This window comes from Oratosquilla oratoria, chromosome 29 (assembly GCF_046742065.1).
Source record: "Oratosquilla oratoria isolate Oo_2021 chromosome 29, ASM4674206v1, whole genome shotgun sequence".
Taxonomy (NCBI): Eukaryota; Metazoa; Arthropoda; class Malacostraca; order Stomatopoda; family Squillidae; genus Oratosquilla; species Oratosquilla oratoria.
The window spans coordinates 52,865,749-52,884,924 of NC_134805.1; the positions used below are offsets into that span (position 1 = coordinate 52,865,749).

At 37.1% G+C, this 19,176-nt stretch overlaps 1 protein-coding gene across 2 annotated transcripts in view; it reads right to left on the bottom strand.

Annotated features, from left to right (window-relative positions):
- Positions 1–19,176, bottom strand: part of LOC143040773 (uncharacterized) — a 241,748-nt gene that overhangs the window by 39,956 nt on the left and 182,616 nt on the right. For both annotated transcript variants that reach the window (XM_076212205.1, XM_076212204.1), the window contains exon 4: positions 17,864–18,052. In XM_076212205.1, the coding sequence (XP_076068320.1) occupies positions 17,864–18,052 (189 nt within the window). The remainder of the gene's footprint in view (positions 1–17,863; positions 18,053–19,176) is intronic.

The following is a 19,176-nucleotide window of genomic DNA, read 5'->3' on the forward strand; positions in this document are numbered from 1 at the left end:
TGTGGTAGAAGTAAAAAAAAATGCCATTGTGATTCCTATGCGAGTTGTAAAAGGCGACTAAGTGGGATGGAGTGATAGGACTAGGGGTCCTGCTCTCTATATGTTCATCCTATGAGAAGTCAAGGTATAAGAGTCTGGGAGAACTCCAAGTGAAACCCTAAATTTGGGTCTCACTAATTGCAGAGAAACAGAGAAAACAGAGAAAATACAAAAAAGGACGGGTTTTGCTCAAATGCACACTTCTATATATGTATGGTTGCATTATTTGAACTATTTTCTTTAAAGTGTGTGATTTCCATGTAATATGATCAAAGAGAACTTACGTTTTTATCATCTGCAATTTTACCGACCCCGGCTACGACTCGTCCAGCCCGCCGTCTATGATTACTGGTGGTATGGATCAAACTACACTTTTAAGTTTCTTATTGTTGTGTTATTAGTGTAATAGACTACATATAGTTGAATTACTTAAACTCTTTTCTTTAAAATGTGTGGATTTTTATGTAATTTCACCAAAGAGAAGTTATGTTTTAGTCTCTGCAGTATGACCGACCACAGCTACATATACCGTAACAAATTAGCATATGGTTGCATTATTTGAACTATTTTCTTTAAAAGGTGTGATTTTCATGTAATTTGATCAAAGAGAAGTAACGTTTTTATCCTCTGCAAAATTACCGACCCCAGCTACGATTCGTGGTTACGATTCATGGTTACCGCTAGCCTGCCATCTATGTTCTGCGAATGCAGATCATCACTGAGCGTCAGAGTTACCAGATTGGCGTTTTTTAATGCCAAATTTTGTATCTTTGGAATGTTTTTACTGTGTTTGGCAGGAAATTTTGTTGGGTGGCATTTTTGGGAATTTGGCATTTTTGGGGGGCGTGATTAGAGATCACTCTTTTACTTGTATCAAGAATTAAATGATGATGTATGTGAATGATATAAATTTATCTTGGTTATGTGGGAAATGTAAAGATTTTGTGCCTAGCCAAAGGATGTTTCAGCTCTTCTTTAGTGAAAATATGTAATAACGCAGTAGTGCATCAAACATTTCTAAATCTGATGATGCTTTTGATTATATTTAGACACAATAGAAAAGTCACAAATGTATTTTCTATTTATGTACATCTGAGTCTCTAGGAGGTTGTTTTATAAACTGGTTTAATTTATTGTAGAGGATACCAAAAAGTTTACTTAGGAACTTAAACGTAATGTATGGAGTAATACATTTTATTTTAGTTATTGGTATTTTTTCTTTCTCACATAATACGGAGTATAATATATTTTATTTTGGAAGTTCATATCTTTCTTTCCTTTTCACACAGTCTTGAAGTAGATTTATTTCAGAGGATGGTGGTTTATTACAGTACCGCTAGAATTAAATGATGATGTACATGAATGATATAAATTGATCTTGGTCATATCATGTGACATTGTTTTACATTGGCTAGTCAACAGTAGAAAAATATTTTATATTGTAATTGTAGTTATACACATTATCTTTAACTAGTTGATCTTGGTTATATCATGTGGTATTGTATTATATTGGCTAGTCAACCGTAAAAACTATTTTTCATATTGTAATTGCAGTTATATACATTATTTTTAACTACACATGTAAAACCAAAATACAAAAAAAAATCTTAGAAAATGTAATGGTTGGCATTTTTGGGGCATGTTTTAAAAACATTTTTGCAGCATTTTGTCAGAATTTGGCATTTTTCCTGGTAGAAAACCTGGCAACCCTGCTAAGCGTGGTTGATGAAGTTGGCCAAAAACATAATAATTTTAGAATTTCTTGTGAGGTTCGAACATGTGGTAGAGTGAACATTTTTATTTTAAAAACGGTTGTTGTTTATTTCTTTACAATGCAAAGATTACATTAATATTGCATACAATTAAATACAAAATTTTCATTGAATTTTATTTAAGATACGCTATACAAAATTTATAAGCTATGAAATATGATATTGCGTACATTGTATTACGCAAAGTAGACCACTTGAAAAAAGAAACTAACGAAGCAGAGCGCTTTCGTATATTACATATTCAATGCAAAGAGGACATAGTTGAATAGAAATACATATTTTATATATACATAAAAAAGGAATACAAAAACTCCATTAAATATTGACGTCAACTTCGCCGTGTTCCATCATGCCAACCAAGAAGACCACAGAATGGACTGGGATAACGCACCAGTTATATTCAAATCCCATTGTAGCTTTCAAAGTGGTACCATCGCAAATGCCAAGATATTCCGCAAACTACGTTCCAAGAAGTCGGTGAGATGTCCCTTGGGTACTGGTGCAACTCTTGCGTAACGAACGGGTGCTTCGAGGATAAACTGTTGCTTTTTTGTATAACCATAGTAGTTTGTTGCAGGAAGCGTAAAAAGGGAACAAATATTTTTGCGTAATACACCAAGCACATCAACACCTATAACCTTAGGCAAGTTTGAAGCTCATCTGGAACCTGATACGAATGCCGTTGCAGTCCTTGACAAGTGTGGTGGTGTGAAGAACCGAACGATTCATGTAACCGGGGATGGAATTGCCAGTCCAACTCTTTTTCGGTAGCACTGTGCGGGAATTAGCACCTAGCCACGAATTTACGAGTGCGGACAATCTATAAAGGCAAGAACAACGACTCTACGTGGGATGTTCTGTGGGTATCCAGACATTTGGGCACAGGATATTTGGGCACAGGACATTTAGGCACAAGACATTTGGGGACACGACATTTGGTCACAAAGTACTGGGTGCGACATCTGGGCACATCATAATTCGTGCTGCATATTACGATCTCAAACCAAGAAAAAATAATAAAAGATTATTCTTTTGAACAGCAGGCATGAAAATGTTAAATTAGGCATGAATAATTTATATTAGTTGGGTTTTACTATGTCACGTGACCAATACAAAAAGATGATAAATTACTTAGTTTCCTGCCATCAACTTTCAGACATACATATGAGAATCACACAGCATCAGACATGCATTGTTTCTGATTCTCTATGAATAAGAAAGGAAAAAAAAACCTGAAAAATATATAATGATGAAATAAAAATAATCCAAATAACTAAAATGTTAAAGAAATGTTATGTGTAAGTAAGCAAAGAATCAATTATTTTATACGAATATCAATTTATTTTTGGATAGTTTCACATAACCAAGACAAAGAGCAATGAAGGACTATCAGTGTTACAATTATAAAGGGCACACAGAAGGGTTTCACCCGAACTTTATGTTTTTGCATAGGTGTGTGTAGGGACTTCATCTAGTAATTGGTTGAATGATCGAAAACAGAGAGTTGTTTTAAATGGAAAAACTTCTAGACGGAAAAATATTACAAGTGGAGTTCCTCAGGGTTCCGTTCTTGGGCCACTTTTATTCATAGTATATATAAATGATATAGACAATGGACTACTGTTTCCAAATTTGCTGATGATACAAAACTGTGCGGCATGGCAAATGATCACTTAAACCAATTAGATATTCAAGAAGATTTAGATGAATTACAGCAATGGTCTGAAAAATGGCTAATGAACACAAGTAAATGCAAGGTAATGCACATAGGTAAAAATAACAGTAAGTACGATTACAAGTTATTTGGAAATTCGTTAACAAAAGTGGATAGTGAAAAAGATCTCGGCGTAATTATCAGTAACGATTTAAAATCAACCAAGCAGCGTATTTCAGCCTCTGAGAAAGCAAATAACATTTTGGGACTGATTGCGCGATCTTTTGACTTCAAAAGTCCATCACTCATTAACAAGCTATATAAATCGTTAGTTCGTCCACACTTGGAATATACTGTTTCCGTATGGTCACCGAATCTCATTAAAGGCATTGACAGACTGGAAAAAGTACAACGGCGAGCCACAAAACTGATTTAAAAAATCTGTTTTCCCTAAAAAAGGGTAGACTCAGAGGTGACTTGATACCGGCCTTTAAAATTCTAAAGGGAATTGACAACATCAAAAGTGACAAAATTTTCACATTGAATGAGAATCAGACAATAAACAATGGTCTCAAACTGTCCGGAAATAGATTCAATTTGGAAGTAGGTAGAAAAAAACTTCGCCAACCGTGTAATTAATTAATGGAATAAACTTCCTGCACAGGTAGTGCAATGTAGTTCAGTTCGAAGCTTTAAGAATCATTTAGATAAACACCTAAGCAAGATGCTGTAATGATTATGATTTATTTTATATTATTTGTTTTTGTTTTGTCATCATTTGTCTGTTTGATTTTCATTTATCATTAGTTATATGTTAATTTATTATCATTTACTACTTACCTGTTTGTTTATTATTTAACTATACCTATGCATTTATTTATGTATTTTATTTGTTGTTTACATTATTATAGTTTTTATTTATTAATTTATTATTATTATGATTTTTTCGCACCCGACCTAGATATGGACCAAAAGGTCTCCTGTCGGCATGCTCCTCCTTTGTAATCCTTTGTAATCTTACCAGAAGGGCTTCACCCGAATTTCTGCTTGACTGTAGGTACTTCACTTTTTGGGTTAGGCTGATTCAACATGGAAGTTTGGCATATAGTAATTGGAGTCAGATGTATCTTATCTTATTTTATTTATTTATCTATCTATCTATTTTATTTTATTTTTGAAAATCGGCTTAATTACTATATGCCATTACTGTGGCGGAGTCAACTGGGACTCCGCAGATCAAATAGACAGTCAACATCATAGCGTCCGTGACGTAGACAGACTTGGGACTGAAGGTTATAGAATCACGGGGATATTTGATGCGTATTTAATGCAGATCTGATCCATCGTTCGATAATACGTTAGAATTGATGAAAAACTGTAAAAAGTACTATAATTACTATAGGCTAAAGGCTACACAAGAAGAGGGTATTACAAAGGATGCACTAGAATACTCTAAACCTCAAATACAAAGAGTTTTAAGACTTACATGGTTTGGCTAGGCGTGGGGTGTGTACATCTTTCTAGATCGGACCAAGACTGGCGCCTAGAGGTGACGTGACATCACACCACAGTAACCGGTTCTTACACACCTTCTTAAGTCTAATTCTTTAAGTGAACATTTTACAAATAATGAGATGCTGTCTTGCAGCACAGCTTGCAGACAACTTACAACGATAGTATTCTTAAGCAGACGAAGCTTCTGCTCGCAGCATACTTAAATTAAACATTACGAAAAACAAACTTGGAAACCTCTTCCGAGGGGAAACGAGCCTTACGACAAAAAGATATGTAAACATGGGGATACACGGACATATAAAAAAGCCCCGTTACCTCTCGTAACGGCACAATTACATATGGCGACCAGGTACTGATATAGGATTCTATACTCTACTTCCAAAATGTCCATGACATTTAAAAATCATTTAGGTAAACACCTAAGCAAGATACTGTACTTAATCTTTTATTTTATATTATTTGTTTTTGTTTTATCATTTGTCTGTCTAATTCTCATGTATTATTAATTATATGTCAATCTATTATTATTTACTAACCTGTTTATTATTTAATTATACCTATGCATTTATTTATGTATTTTATGTTATTTGCATTAGTTTTTATTTATTCATTTATTATAATTAAGATTTTATCGCATCCGACCTAAATATGGAGCAAAAGGTCTCCTGTCGGCATGCTCCGCCTTTGTAATCCTTTGTAGGTTAAAATCCTAAATCGTCAAGTGAGCAAAAATCACCAGACACCATTGGTGCACAGATCAAAGAGTTTATTGTTTGATTTTCATTGAATCCTTTGATTAATAATTTCTATATAGAATTTATTATTCCTTTGATCTAACATACTACCATAATCCTGAATGAAAAAGTCCTCTAATGATACTTTCTATGGGATTCTATACTATACATATTGTTTTTGTTTTGTTATCATTTGTCTGTTTGATTTTCATGTATTATTAGTTATATTCAATTTATTATTATTTATTATCTACCTGTTTGTTTATTATCTAACTATACCTATGCATTTCAAAAGTCCATCACTTAACAAGCTATATAAATCGTTAGTTCGTCCACATATAGAATATGCTGTTTCCGTATGGAGGTATTATGGGTGGTTTAGGAGGTATTATGGGTGGTTTAGGAGGTATTTTGTCATGGATCCGTGGACAAGTGGCTGCCTTTTACAGCCCACGCCGCCCACCTGAGGGAAAGGGCCCACGCTCTCACCTTCCACCCACTAGGGCACGATAACTCCCCCACTGGCGTGCTGTTACCCGCATTGTATATAAATGTATATATCCATGTACATAATTTATACAATAAACCTTTATTAATTGATTAACCATTGTCACATTTAGTCTTTGGACATTTAGTCTTCGGACATTTAGTCTTCGGACATTTAGTCTTCGGACTAAAATTTAGTCTTCGGACTAAAATTTAGTCTTCGGACTAAAATTTAGTCTTCGGACTAAAATTTAGTCTTCGGACTAAAATTTAGTCTTCGGACTAAAATTTAGTCTTCGGACTAAAATTTAGTCTTCGGACTAAAATTTAGTCTTCGGACTAAAATTTAGTCTTCGGACTAAAATTTAGTCTTCGGACTAAAATTTAGTCTTCGGACTAAAATTTAGTCTTCGGACTAAAATTTAGTCTTCGGACTAAAATTTAGTCTTCGGACTAAAATTTAGTCTTCGGACTAAAATTTAGTCTTCGGACTAAAATTTAGTCTTCGGACTAAAATTTAGTCTTCGGACTAAAATTTAGTCTTCGGACTAAAATATAGTCTTCGGACTAAAATCTAGTCTTCGGACTAAAATCTAGTCTTCGGACTAAAATCTAGTCTTCGGACTAAAATCTAGTCTTCGGACTAAAATTTAGTCTTCGGACTAAAATTTAGTCTTCGGACTAAAATTTAGTCTTCGGACTAAAATTTAGTCTTCGGACTAAAATTTAGTCTTCGGACTAAAATTTAGTCTTCGGACTAAAATTTAGTCTTCGGACATTTAGTCTTCGGACATTTAGTCTTCGGACATTTAGTCTTCGGACATTTAGTCTTCGGACATTTAGTCTTCGGGACATTTAGTCTTCGGACAATTGGTCTTCCTTTGCAAAATAACTGGTCTTCAGGCATTTAGTCTTCTGGACAAGTCCTCATCTTCAAGTTATAATAGGATAATCAGCTTAAAATATCTATATTAAGAAAAAAAGATAGATTGAAATTCATGTCTATACAATTCTTTATTATTTATAGACACATATGATATGCATTATTTTCAGTACAATGTAATACAATCATTCAAGAACGATTGAAATTTATGTATAGATAATTCTTTACTATGTATAGACACATATGATATACATTTTTCAATACAATGTAATATAATCATTCACTTTAATAAGTTTACAATTATGTAAGACGAGTAGAATTACGGGTATTTGTCAACGTTCTAGCACAGATATCATCATGAGAAACACAGTTTATTGAAACTTTTAGTTCATGATCGCAGACTTCTTCCAACACGACGAAGGAAATCATTGACATCTGATATGCCATCGCGATGCTGCTCGCAAAGTATTTAGTTTATTCTGAAGCTGGACATGTTTACGCTTAACTCGTTTCTTTGTTTACTTAAAATTTAGAACACCAAAATGCCATTATTATTTTTTGAGCACCAACATAACTACTTTGGTCATTCTTTATTTATATTTTATTTACCTTTATTTATCTATTTATGGATGAATGGATGAATGAACATAAAAAAATCCTTTTGGTGCCAAATAAGTCGCTTAACGCACGAAACCTGTTTATTATCTAACTATACCTTTGCATTTATTTATGTATTCTATTTGTTATCTACATTATTATAGTTTTTATTTATTTATTTTTTACTATTATGATTTTTTCTCGTATCCGACCTAGATATGGGCCAAAAGGTCGCCTGTCGGCATGCTCCGCCTTTGTAATCTCGCAACAATTATCGAACACGAGGCCCGAGTGCGCCTAAACGCGTGAGAGCGGGACATAATCCTGCCAGGGCGAGATTTCTCAAGAAGGGGGAAGTCTCGGGTAGCAGTACTTTCGGTAATTGCGGTGCGTAATTGATGTGATGAGCAATCGAGCGTGAATGTTCTCCATTCAGAATCTATCATATCTCTGCGGATAAAAACGTAACTTCTCTTTGATCATATTATATGGAAATTACACCTTTTAAAGAAAATAATTCAACTATATGCAGTCTATTACACTAAAAACACAATAGTGTTTCTAAATAGAGTGAAGTTTGATCCATACCACCCAGGCACGGATCCAGGATTGTTATGGGGGGGGGGGCGATAACCGATACTTGAAACACGCCGAGAAACACCCCCAAGAATATAACAAATCTTAAATTCAAACTTGCCCAAGGTTATAGGTGTTGATGTACTTGGTGTATTGTGCAAAAATATTTGTTCCCTTTTTGTGCTTCCTGCAACAAACTACTATGGTTATACAAAAAAGCAACAGTTTATCCTCGAAGCACCCGTTCGTTACGCAAGAGTTGCACCAGTACCCAAGGGACATCTCACCGACTTCTTGGAACGTAGTTTGCGGAATATCTTGGCATTTGCGATGGTACCACTTTGAAAGCTACAATGGGATTTGAATATAACTGGTGCGTTATCCCAGTCCATTCTGTGGTCTTCTTGGTTGGCATGATGGAACACGGCGAAGTTGACGTCAATATTTAATGGAGTTTTTGTATTCCTTTTTCATGTATATACAAAATATGTATTTCTATTCAACTATGTACTTTTTGTATTGAATATGTGATATACGAAAGCGCTCTGCTTCGTTAGTTTCTTTTTTCAAGTGGTCTACTTTGCATAATACCATGTATGCAATGTCATATTTCATAGAATATAAATTTTGTATAGCGCATTTCAAATAAAATTTAATGATTTTTTTTATTTAATTGCATGGAATATTAAGCAACCTTTGTATTATAAAGAAATAAACAACAATAGTTAACAAAAAAAAAATCACTCTACATTTATTCAAGTTAGTATGCAAATATGCCCCACATGTTCGAACCTCACAAGAAATTCTAAAAGTATTATGTTTTTGGCCAACTCCATCAACCACGCTTAGCAGGGTTGCCAGGTTTTCTACCAGGAAAAATACCAACTTCTGACAAAATGCTGCCAAAAACTGCCAAATTGTTTTTAAAACATGCCCCAAAATGCCAACCATTACATTGTCTAAGATTTTTTCTTTTTTGCATTTTGGTTTTACATGTGTAGTTAAAAATAATGTGTATAACTACAATTACATGAAAACTATTTTTTACGGTTGACTAGCCAATATAAAACAATACCACATGATATAACCAAGATCAAGTAGTTAAAAATAATGTGTATAACTACAATTACAATATAAAAATAATTTTTACTGTTGACTAGCCAATATAAAACAATGTCACATGATATGACCAAGATCAATTTATATCACTCATGTACACCATCATTTAATTCTAGTGGTACTGTAATAAACCACCATCCTCTGAAATAAATCTACTTTCAAGAATGTGTGTGAAAAGGAAAGAAAGATATGAACTTCCAAAATAAAATATATTATACTCCGTATTATGTGAGAAAGAAAAAATACCAATAACTAAAATAAAATGTATTACTCCATACGTTTAAGTTCCTAAGTAAACTTTTTATTACCCTCTACAATAAATTAAACCAGTTTATTAAACAACCTTCTAGACTCTGACATACATGAATAAAAATACATGTGACTTTTCTATTGTGTCTAAATATAATCAAAAGCATCATCAGATTTAGAAATGTTTGATGAGCTACTCCGTTCTTACATATTTTTACTAAAGAAGAGCTGAAACATCCTTTGGCTAGGCACAAAATCTTTGCAACATTTCCCGCATGATATAACCAAGATAAATTTATATCATTCATATACATCATCATTTAATTCTTGATATAAGTAAAAGTGATCTCTAATCACGACCGGGTATTTAAAAACGCCCCCCAAAAATGCCAAATTCCCAAAAATGCCACCCAACAAATTTTCCTGCCAAACACGGTAAAAACATTCCGAAGATACAAAATTTGGCATTGAAAACGCCAATCTGGCAACTCTGACGCTCAGTGATGATCTGCATTCGCGGAACATAGATGGCAGGCTAGCGGTAACCACGAATCGTAACCACGAATCGTAGCTGGGGTCGGTAATTTTGCAGAGGATAAAAACGTTACTTCTCTTTGGTCAAATTACATGAAAATCACACCTTTTAAAGAAAATAGTTCAAATAATGCAACCATATGCTAATTTGTTACGGTATATGTAGCTGTGGTCGGCCATACTGCAGAGACTAAAACATAACTTCTCTTTGGTCAAATTACATGAAAATCACACATTTTAAAGAAAAAAAGTTTAAATAATTCAACTATATGCAACCATACATATATAGAAGTGTGCATTTGAGCAAAACCCATCCTTTTTTGTATTTTCTCTGTTTCTCTGTTTTCTCTGAAATTAGTGACACCGCTAAATTTTGGGTTATTAAATGTGTGTGGTTGTGACACATACGAGAGTAATACGGAAGAAATGGGCAGTATACTTGTGAGAGATGGAATATGGATGGTTTAATGTTAAGTGAAAATAAGTTGAAAAGGAGGAGGATTTTGAATTTGTGGGAAGAACTTTGGCAATGATGAGGAGGCGAGGGAGAGAAGGAGCAGATCTGTTGGTAAGCAATAAGATTGGAAAGTGCCAGGTGGATGAAGGTGAAACTGAGATGTGAGATATGGGTTGTAAGTGCATATGGACCTGGTAGTAAGAAAAGTGAAGAGAAAAGGGAGGCATCTTTGATAGATTTAAATGAGTGCTTAGAGTTTTGGGAGGAGTATTAGTGTAGTAGTGTTGGGGGATCTTAATGCTTAAGTTGGGGATAAATCAATTGATGGAATAGTAGGGAAGTTTAGGGCGCCATTTAAAAATTATGGTAGGGAGTTGACATGGGAGATGTTTAGAAGGGAGGATGATAATAGCAAATACAGTGTTTAAAAAGAAAGTAAAGCATATAGATTTAATATATCTTGACTTTGCAAAAGCTTTTGATACCGTCCCACACGAAAGACTACTTACTAAATTAGCTTTACACGGAATAAGTGGTAGCCTATTAAGTTGGACTAGTAATTGGTTGAATGGTCGAAAACAGAGAGTTGTTTTAAATGGAAAAACTTCTGAATGGAAAAATGTTGCAAGTGGAGTTCCTCAGGGTTCCGTTCTTGGGCCACTTCTATTCATAGTATATATAAATGATATAGACCCTGGACTAAAATCTACTGTTTCCAAATTTGCTGATGATACAAAACTGTGCGGAGTGGCAAATGATCACTCAAACCAATTAGATATTCAAGAAGATTTAGATAAATTACAGCAATGGTCTGAAAAGTGGCTAATGAAATTTAACACAAGTAAATGCAAGGTAATGCACATAGGTAAAAATAACAGTAAGTACGATTACAAGTTATTTAGAAAGTCATTAACAAAAGTGGATAGTGAAAAAGATCTCGGCGTAATTATCAGTAACGACCTCAAATCATCCAAGCAGTGTATTTCAGCCCTGAAAAAGCAAATAAGATTCTGGGACTGATTGCGCGATCTTTTGATTTCAAAAGTCCATCACTCATTAAAAAGCTATATAAATCGTTAGTTCGTCCACATTTGGAATATGCTGTTTCCGTATGGTCATCGAATCTCATTAAAGACATTGACAGACTGGAAAAAGTACAACGGCGAGCCACAAAACTGATTCCAAATATCAAAAATAAATCATACGAAAATCGACTAAAACACATGAATCTGTTTTCCCTAAAAAAGCGTAGACTCAGAGGTGACTTGATACAGGTCTTTAAGATTTTAAAGGGAATTGACAACATCAAAAGTGACCAAATTTTCACATTGAATGAGAATCAGACAATAAACAATGGTCTCAAACTGTCCGGAAATAGATTCAATTTGGAAGTGGGTAGAAACAACTTTGCCAACCGTGTAGTAAATGAATGGAATAAACTTCCTGCACAGGTAGTGCAATGTAGTTCAGTTCGAAGCTTTAAGAATCATTTAGATAAATACTTAAGCAAGATGCTGTAATGATTATAATTTATCTTACATTATTTGTTTTTGTTTTGTTATCTTTTGTCTGTCTGATTTTCATTTATTATTAGTTGTATGTCAATTAATTACTATTTACTATTTACCTGTTTGTTTATTATTTAACTATACCTATGCATTTATTTATGTATTTTATTTGTTATTTACATTATTATAGTTTTTATTTATTATTTTATTGTTATGATTTTTTTTCTTCGCATCCGACCTAGATATGGATCAAAAGGTCTCCTGTCGGTATGCTTCACCTTTGTAATCCTTTGAAAGGGTGGTGGATGGAAGGGTCATTGATAAGGCCTTAATGGACCATGTAGTGTCATCAGAATGAAGAATAGGAAGAGGTCTTGATGTCCATGTCTTTAGTGTAGAAAGTGGGGGAGTGTCACGTAATTTTTTGGTAGGAGGGAAACTGAGAGTGGAAAATAAGTGGAGGAAGAGGAAAAAGGTGGAGAGTGAGAAGTGTTGAAATTAAAAGTTTTGAATGAGAAGGAATACTAGGGGATACTGAGACATGTGTGGGAGGTGGTAAGGGATAGAGGGGAGGTAGGAGTAGAAACACAAAGGCAAAAGCCGACAAGACTGTGAGAATCAACACCGTGTGAGATTGAAACCTTTATTGGTAGGACGTTTCGCTTGTTACAGCTTTTTCAAGTACAGACATATGGCAAACACTCTGAGTACATATAGGCCGACGGGGAAGGAACTGGGAGAGGTTATCAGGGAGGGGTGGGTGGTAGGTGGAGGGGCGGATGGGGGGGTGAGAAGGGGACGGGTGGGACTTGGTGGAAATAAAGGAGGACATTTCGGACAGTTTGTTGAATTGGACTAAGGGGGACATTTCATACATTTGTATAATGCAGGTAACAGATGGATGATAGGAGGGGCGATGTTGAACATGCCTCTGTTCTGCTCAATGGTTTTGAAGCTTTGAATGGCGGCCCCTTCCAGGCATTTCCTCCTCACCCTGTCTGGTTCACTAAAAAGAAGCTCTGCATTATCCCAATCCATCAGGTGGTCGTTGGTGTTCTGGTGGATAACACAGGCGTTGGTGGTGATGTTGTTCCGGGAATCGTAGCGATGCTACCGGATCCGGGTCTTCAGGTCACGGGAGGTCTCGCCGATATATACTTTATCACATCCAGCACAGGGTATGCGGTAGACACCAGCGTTTTTTCCCCACATCTCGTCCTGACTGTCACTCCTTCTAGAGAGCTCTTTGATAGTCCTGCTGGACTGGCCCACCACCTGAATGTTGCAACGCCCAAGTGTCCGGGTGAGGGTAGTTGTGACGCTGCTGGCTGGAAGGATAAGCCTCCTGGCTGGATCTTTCGTTGGTTCCCGCCCTTCCATTATTTTGAGTGCCTTTTTCTTGCACTGGTGGATGATGCACTCTGAATATTTTAATTTCTGAAAGACCTCTTTTATGTGCCTAAACTCGTCCTCTAAGAATTCAGGGCTACAAATTCTGAGAGCTCTGAGGTAGAAACCTATAACTACACCTTTCTTAATACTGAGGTCATGGTGGGAAAGGAAATGAGTCAAATCGTCCTTATTGGTTGGTTTCCTGTAGACTGTAAATTTTAAAAGATTGTCATGTTTGATGATAAGGGTATCCAAAAATGGAAGGGAATCGTTGACGTCTTCCTCCAAGGTGAACTGGATGGATGGCTCAACCTCATTCAGTGCCGCTTGGAGTTTGGGGATGTCAAACCGTCTGGGGGAAATACGTAGTATGTCATCCACATAGCGAAGCCATACTACGTTGCCAGGAACCATATCTGAGAAAGGCCCTGCTTCCAGAAATTCCTGTTCATGGAATCAACACAGCGCTCCTAGAGGTCGGAAGGTCTCTGCACTCCAGCACTCGACAAACGCCCAGGATCTTCGCCGGCCGGTGGTGGCAAGGAGATATATCTCCTTAGCTGCTGCCGGTCTGGCACAGCCCGACCTCTTCGTTGACGTCGGTAAGCGGGTTTACACCAAGACAAATATACATATTTCCCAAGTCACGTAATTCTCTGTTTTCAAATTAGTGCTTGGAAGAAAAGAGGCACACGCACAACTTGCTCGTTGGCTTAGCAGAGGCCCAAACCGTCTCTCACTCAGAACCCTCAATCTGATCGCGGGCTGGTCAACGGAGAGATTTGGGACACCTCTCTGTCTAACCGGCCCGCAACCTAACGCTGGCCTCTTCGCTGACGCTGGTGAGCGAGTTTACACTTCTGACATTTTACACACAATTTCCAATCGCGTAATTCTCTGTTTTCAGAGGTGTGGTTGGAAGGAAAGAGATCATACAACATCCGCCCGCCTGACCCCCCCCCCCCGCACCGCCACTGAATCAATTCTACTGACCTTCAAACCCAACCTGGGGAATAGCCGGCTACTCAGGCCCCACCTGTGGCTTATCAGGAACGCGCTCTACACGCTCGCCGGTGGTGGCGAGGAGATATATCTCCTTTGCTGCTGCCGGACGACCTCTTCGTTGACGTCGGCAGACGGGTTTACACCGCCCACCTGCCCCACCCCCCCTTGCACCGCCACTGGATCAACTCTACAGGATTTCAAACCCAACCTGGGGAAAAGCAGGCTACTCAGGCCCCACCTGTGGCTTATCAGGAACGCGCTCTACACGCGGGAAGTGAACTCTACTCACTTCCCGTAAGATACACACACACACCTCTCACGAACATAGCCATGCCACACGCACAAATTACACTTACTTTTTCTTCGACTAAAATTCGCTTCCTTTCTAACTTTCTCTTCTACTACATCTTCTCATTTCAGTTTACCTCCCACTAAAGATTTTTCCGTTTTTCCACCTTTCTCTACTACTACGCCTCCTACCATTTTCAAACTTTTGTTGGTGACCCTAATCCTACTCCCGGCGTCGGCGCCGCCGTCCAAGCTCCCAGTCCATTTCTCCCGAGCCACGACCACAAACTGCCCCAAATAGCTCGCTAATTCGCCCGGTAGCAATAGCCCTCTTTTATACGCTACTATCTTTTCATTTTCTTACAGACATTCTTCCCCTCCCACAGAAACCGATCCCGCGCAAGCGGGTGGTCTTTCCTAGGAATTCAGAATTCAGAATTCAGTACTTGAAAAAGCTGTAACAAGCGAAACGTCGTACCAATAAAGGTTTCGATCTCACACGGTGTTGATTCTCACAGAGGTAGGAGTAGATAAGAAATGCGTTTGTTTCAAGGAGAAAAATGCAGTGTGCAAAGATGGTATGTGGAACGAGGAGGAATAGTAATGAGTGGTGGGATGATGAGATGAAGATGGTAATAGAAGAAAAGAAGCAATCATATGTGTATTAGTTGTAAGGTAGGATTTGGGAAGTATATGAGAGTTTCAAGAAAAAGAGACTAGAAACAAAATGCAAGATATGGAAAGGGAAGAGGAGACCACATAGAGAATGAGGTAGGAGTATGATAGAATTTTTTTTAAAAGAATAAAAAATTATTTTGGAAGGAAGTTAATAGGGAGTTGGGTAGAGAGGAAAAGGTATAGATGGACAGATGTTAATCGAGGGAAAGCGGTGAGGTAAAGATAGGAAGAATATTTTAGAGACTTTCTGAATGTGGAGAAGGAAGAAAATAACTGAAGGAAGAGAATAATGACTGGGATATAAGGAAAGATAAGGTACAAAGAAAAGAGATACATTTACAATGGATTGGATGATAAGATTGTCTAATGTATGTCTAAGGAAGGAGAGTGTACCGGAGGACCGGAAAATGCATGTATAGTTCTGCTTTACAGAGGAAAAGAGGTGAAATAAGAATGTAGTAGTGTTAGAGGCATCAATCTGTGAAGCATAGTTGGAAAGCAATGTGGGATTTTTTATTTTTTTATTTTTTTATTATTATTATTATTATTATTATTATTATTATTTTTTTTTTTTTTTTTTTTTTTGAGAGAGAGAGAGAGAGACAATACAGGAGAAACAAAGGAAATAATTGGTGATAAACAGTGATTTTAGGATAGGTGGAGGGTGTTTGGATCAAATTTTTGTGGTAAGGCAGATATGCGAAAAGTTTCTGGCAAAAGGTAAGGAATTTTTGGGGGCCTTTATGGATTTGGAGAAGGCTTATGGCAGGGTAGACAAGAAAGCATTGTGGGAGGTATTGCAGATATTTGTGATTGGGGTAAAGTTGTTGAGGGCAGTCCAAAGATTTTACCTGAGCTTGAGTTATGATTGGGAAAGGTGAAAGCATGTGGCTTGAGGTAAAAGTGGGGTTGCATCAGGACTGTGTTTTGTTACCATGGCTGTTCAATGTGTACATGAATGATGTAACATACGAGGTAAATGCTAGGGTGATGGGCAGAAGAGTGGAGACAGAATGGAAGGAAGAGATAGGTGAGACAGTTGTTGCTTCCTGATGATATTGTTATTGTAGTGGGGTCAGAGGAGGGTCTAAGGTAGTTAGTGACAGAGTTTGGGAAAGTATGTGATGGGAGGAAGTTGAAGGTAAATGTGTGTAAAAGTATGGTGATGAGAAATACAAGCGGAGAGGATGGCAGTAAGTTGAAAATAAATCTTAGAAGAGAGAGATTAGAGGAAGTAGATTGTTTTAATTTTTAGGATCACATGCAGCAGAGAATGGAAGAGTGGGGGTGAAGGTAATCTGTAGAGTGAGGGAAGCAAGTAAAATGTCTTGGGTGGATGAAAAATATCATGAGAAATCTAGAAATGGATGCAAAGAACATATTATATGAAGGGGTGATTGTGTCTGATACTGTATGGGGCGGAGACTTGTAATTTGGAAATGAAAAGTTTAAATGTGCTTTAGATGAAATGTCTGAGGAGTATGGTGGGGGTTATGAGAATAGTGAGAAATGAGGTGGTAAAGATGAGAGCCATGGTGGAAAGAGAGCTGGCAGATAAAACCGAAGAAATGTTATTGGGATAGTTTGGGCACTTGGAAAGAATGAGTGAAGAAAGATTACCAAAAAAGAGTTTGGATTACAGAGGTAGATAGAGTGAACTTGACGGAAAGATTGAAAGTAAGATGTATGGATAGGGTGAAAGAAGATTTGTGTAAAGGGTGAATGTCTGTTGAGCGCGGAAGGAAAATGCAGGGCATAGGTGTGAGGGGAGAATGACTGTGTATAGATGATAATTTAATGCAGCCAGAAGGAATTTCTCCTTGTCTTCTTTAATTTTCATATGAAAGGACAAGGAAGGAAGGTTGCCATGTAAGTGAAAAGGATGGTTCTGTTGTTGATGAACCCTGTCTTGCTGCATTGCTTCTGACCCAGGCACCGAGGAGGAGACAGGGGTAACTCCATCCATCCACGAAGAGTTTAGATGAGAAGGAAACAAATGGGTGGTAGATAGGAGTAGAATGGTTGGGGGTGGGTGTATGACTTACCTGGCTAGCTCGCTTACATCATAAGTATCTGTCTATCTTTCTCATGGTATATAGAAAGATAGACAGATGCTTATGCTGTATGTTATGAGGAGTATATATATCTGCCTTGCCTTGTGTAGCATTTGTTATCAACTGTTAGGATTTTTCCCTTGGTTCTATTATGCTTTGGTTCTTTGTTACAGGTATGATAGTCATGTAACGTGTTGAATAAGACTAAAAATTTGCTCATTATTTTATCAATCTCTTTATTACTTTTAGGGTTTAGAAAAAAAGTAACCTTAAATGTTACTTCAACTACTAAGGATTTTATGGTATGTGGCCCTTAAGCTTACCTGCGGTAGGTGTCCATGTGGAACTTGTCTGAATCCTGATAAAAGGCACCACGTGGCGGTGCCCTGTGCAATTTACATAATGCAGGTGCTCCCAAACACGTTCCTCAATGTTGCGCGAGTCATGGCGAGACTGAAGTTCCTCCAGCACACGGCTCTCCACCAGATCCCTTGATGCCAGGCCACCCAAACCTGAATAAAATATTTTATTCAGCTGACTAGTGTTCCTGGATGGTGATAAAAAACAAGATGGAGCAGATATTTCAGCCCCTCTCCTACTGAGGAAATGCTACAAAGGTAAAATACGTTGAAAGTTTTGGCTATATGCCAAAAGATCTCTTCCCCCTTATAAGGGAGGATGCCAACTAAAGGAACTACCTGGCCTTCACCCATCCTACACCCATCCAACACCCATTTGTTTTCCCTTTTAGCTTAGCTCCCTGTGAATGAAAAGCCATCCCTGTCTCTACCCATTGCCTGAGACAGAAGCAATTTAGTGAGACAACACTTCCACAGCAAAACCCAACAGTCAAAGCTGTTTTATCCCCCACTATTTCATTACATGGTGGCCCTCCCTCCTCACCCATTCACGAATAGTTAGACAAGACAATGAGAAATCCCTTTGGGAAATGTCAATTTATTTTTGAAAGAACTATGAAAAATACTAACCTGGTTTGGAAGAGATAAGTTGAGACACGCTACGACATTGCTACTGATGAGGTTGCTGTGGATATGAATAGACTAACCTGGCAGCAGACAAAATAAAACTAAAAGTATAATCCAGTACAAAAGACCATGAAACTTTATGATGCATTCTGAGTTCTTGCACAATCATCTTACACCATCGTATATGTACTCAGTAATCTAACAATGCATTGTATTTTATTCAGCTCAGAAGTAGCATCAATGGTAAAGAGTTATCACCATCTCTGATTTTTTCCCCGCCTGAGACGTGGCCACTGAATTGAGGAGCTTGGAAGACCTGTATTTACCTAGTTTATTTTCCGTGATATAGCATATAGGATAAGAGCCATGGTCGTAGGACATCTTCACATTCCCAACAGTCAATTCTAATCTTAAATTGTCTCATTTTGTTTTATTTTACTATTCCTCCATCCATATGATTTTATGAATCAGTAATTCTTTATAAGAGACTGCATTTTTTAATGTCTTTCAGACATCTAGTCTTTTGCAATTCCATTTCATGGCCCCTGGTTTTCATTTATTCCCGCATTAATAGGTTCTCATTATCAAGTATGTCCACACCTTTCATGGCTCTAAACATTGCTATTGGATCACCGGTCTTTCTTCACTCC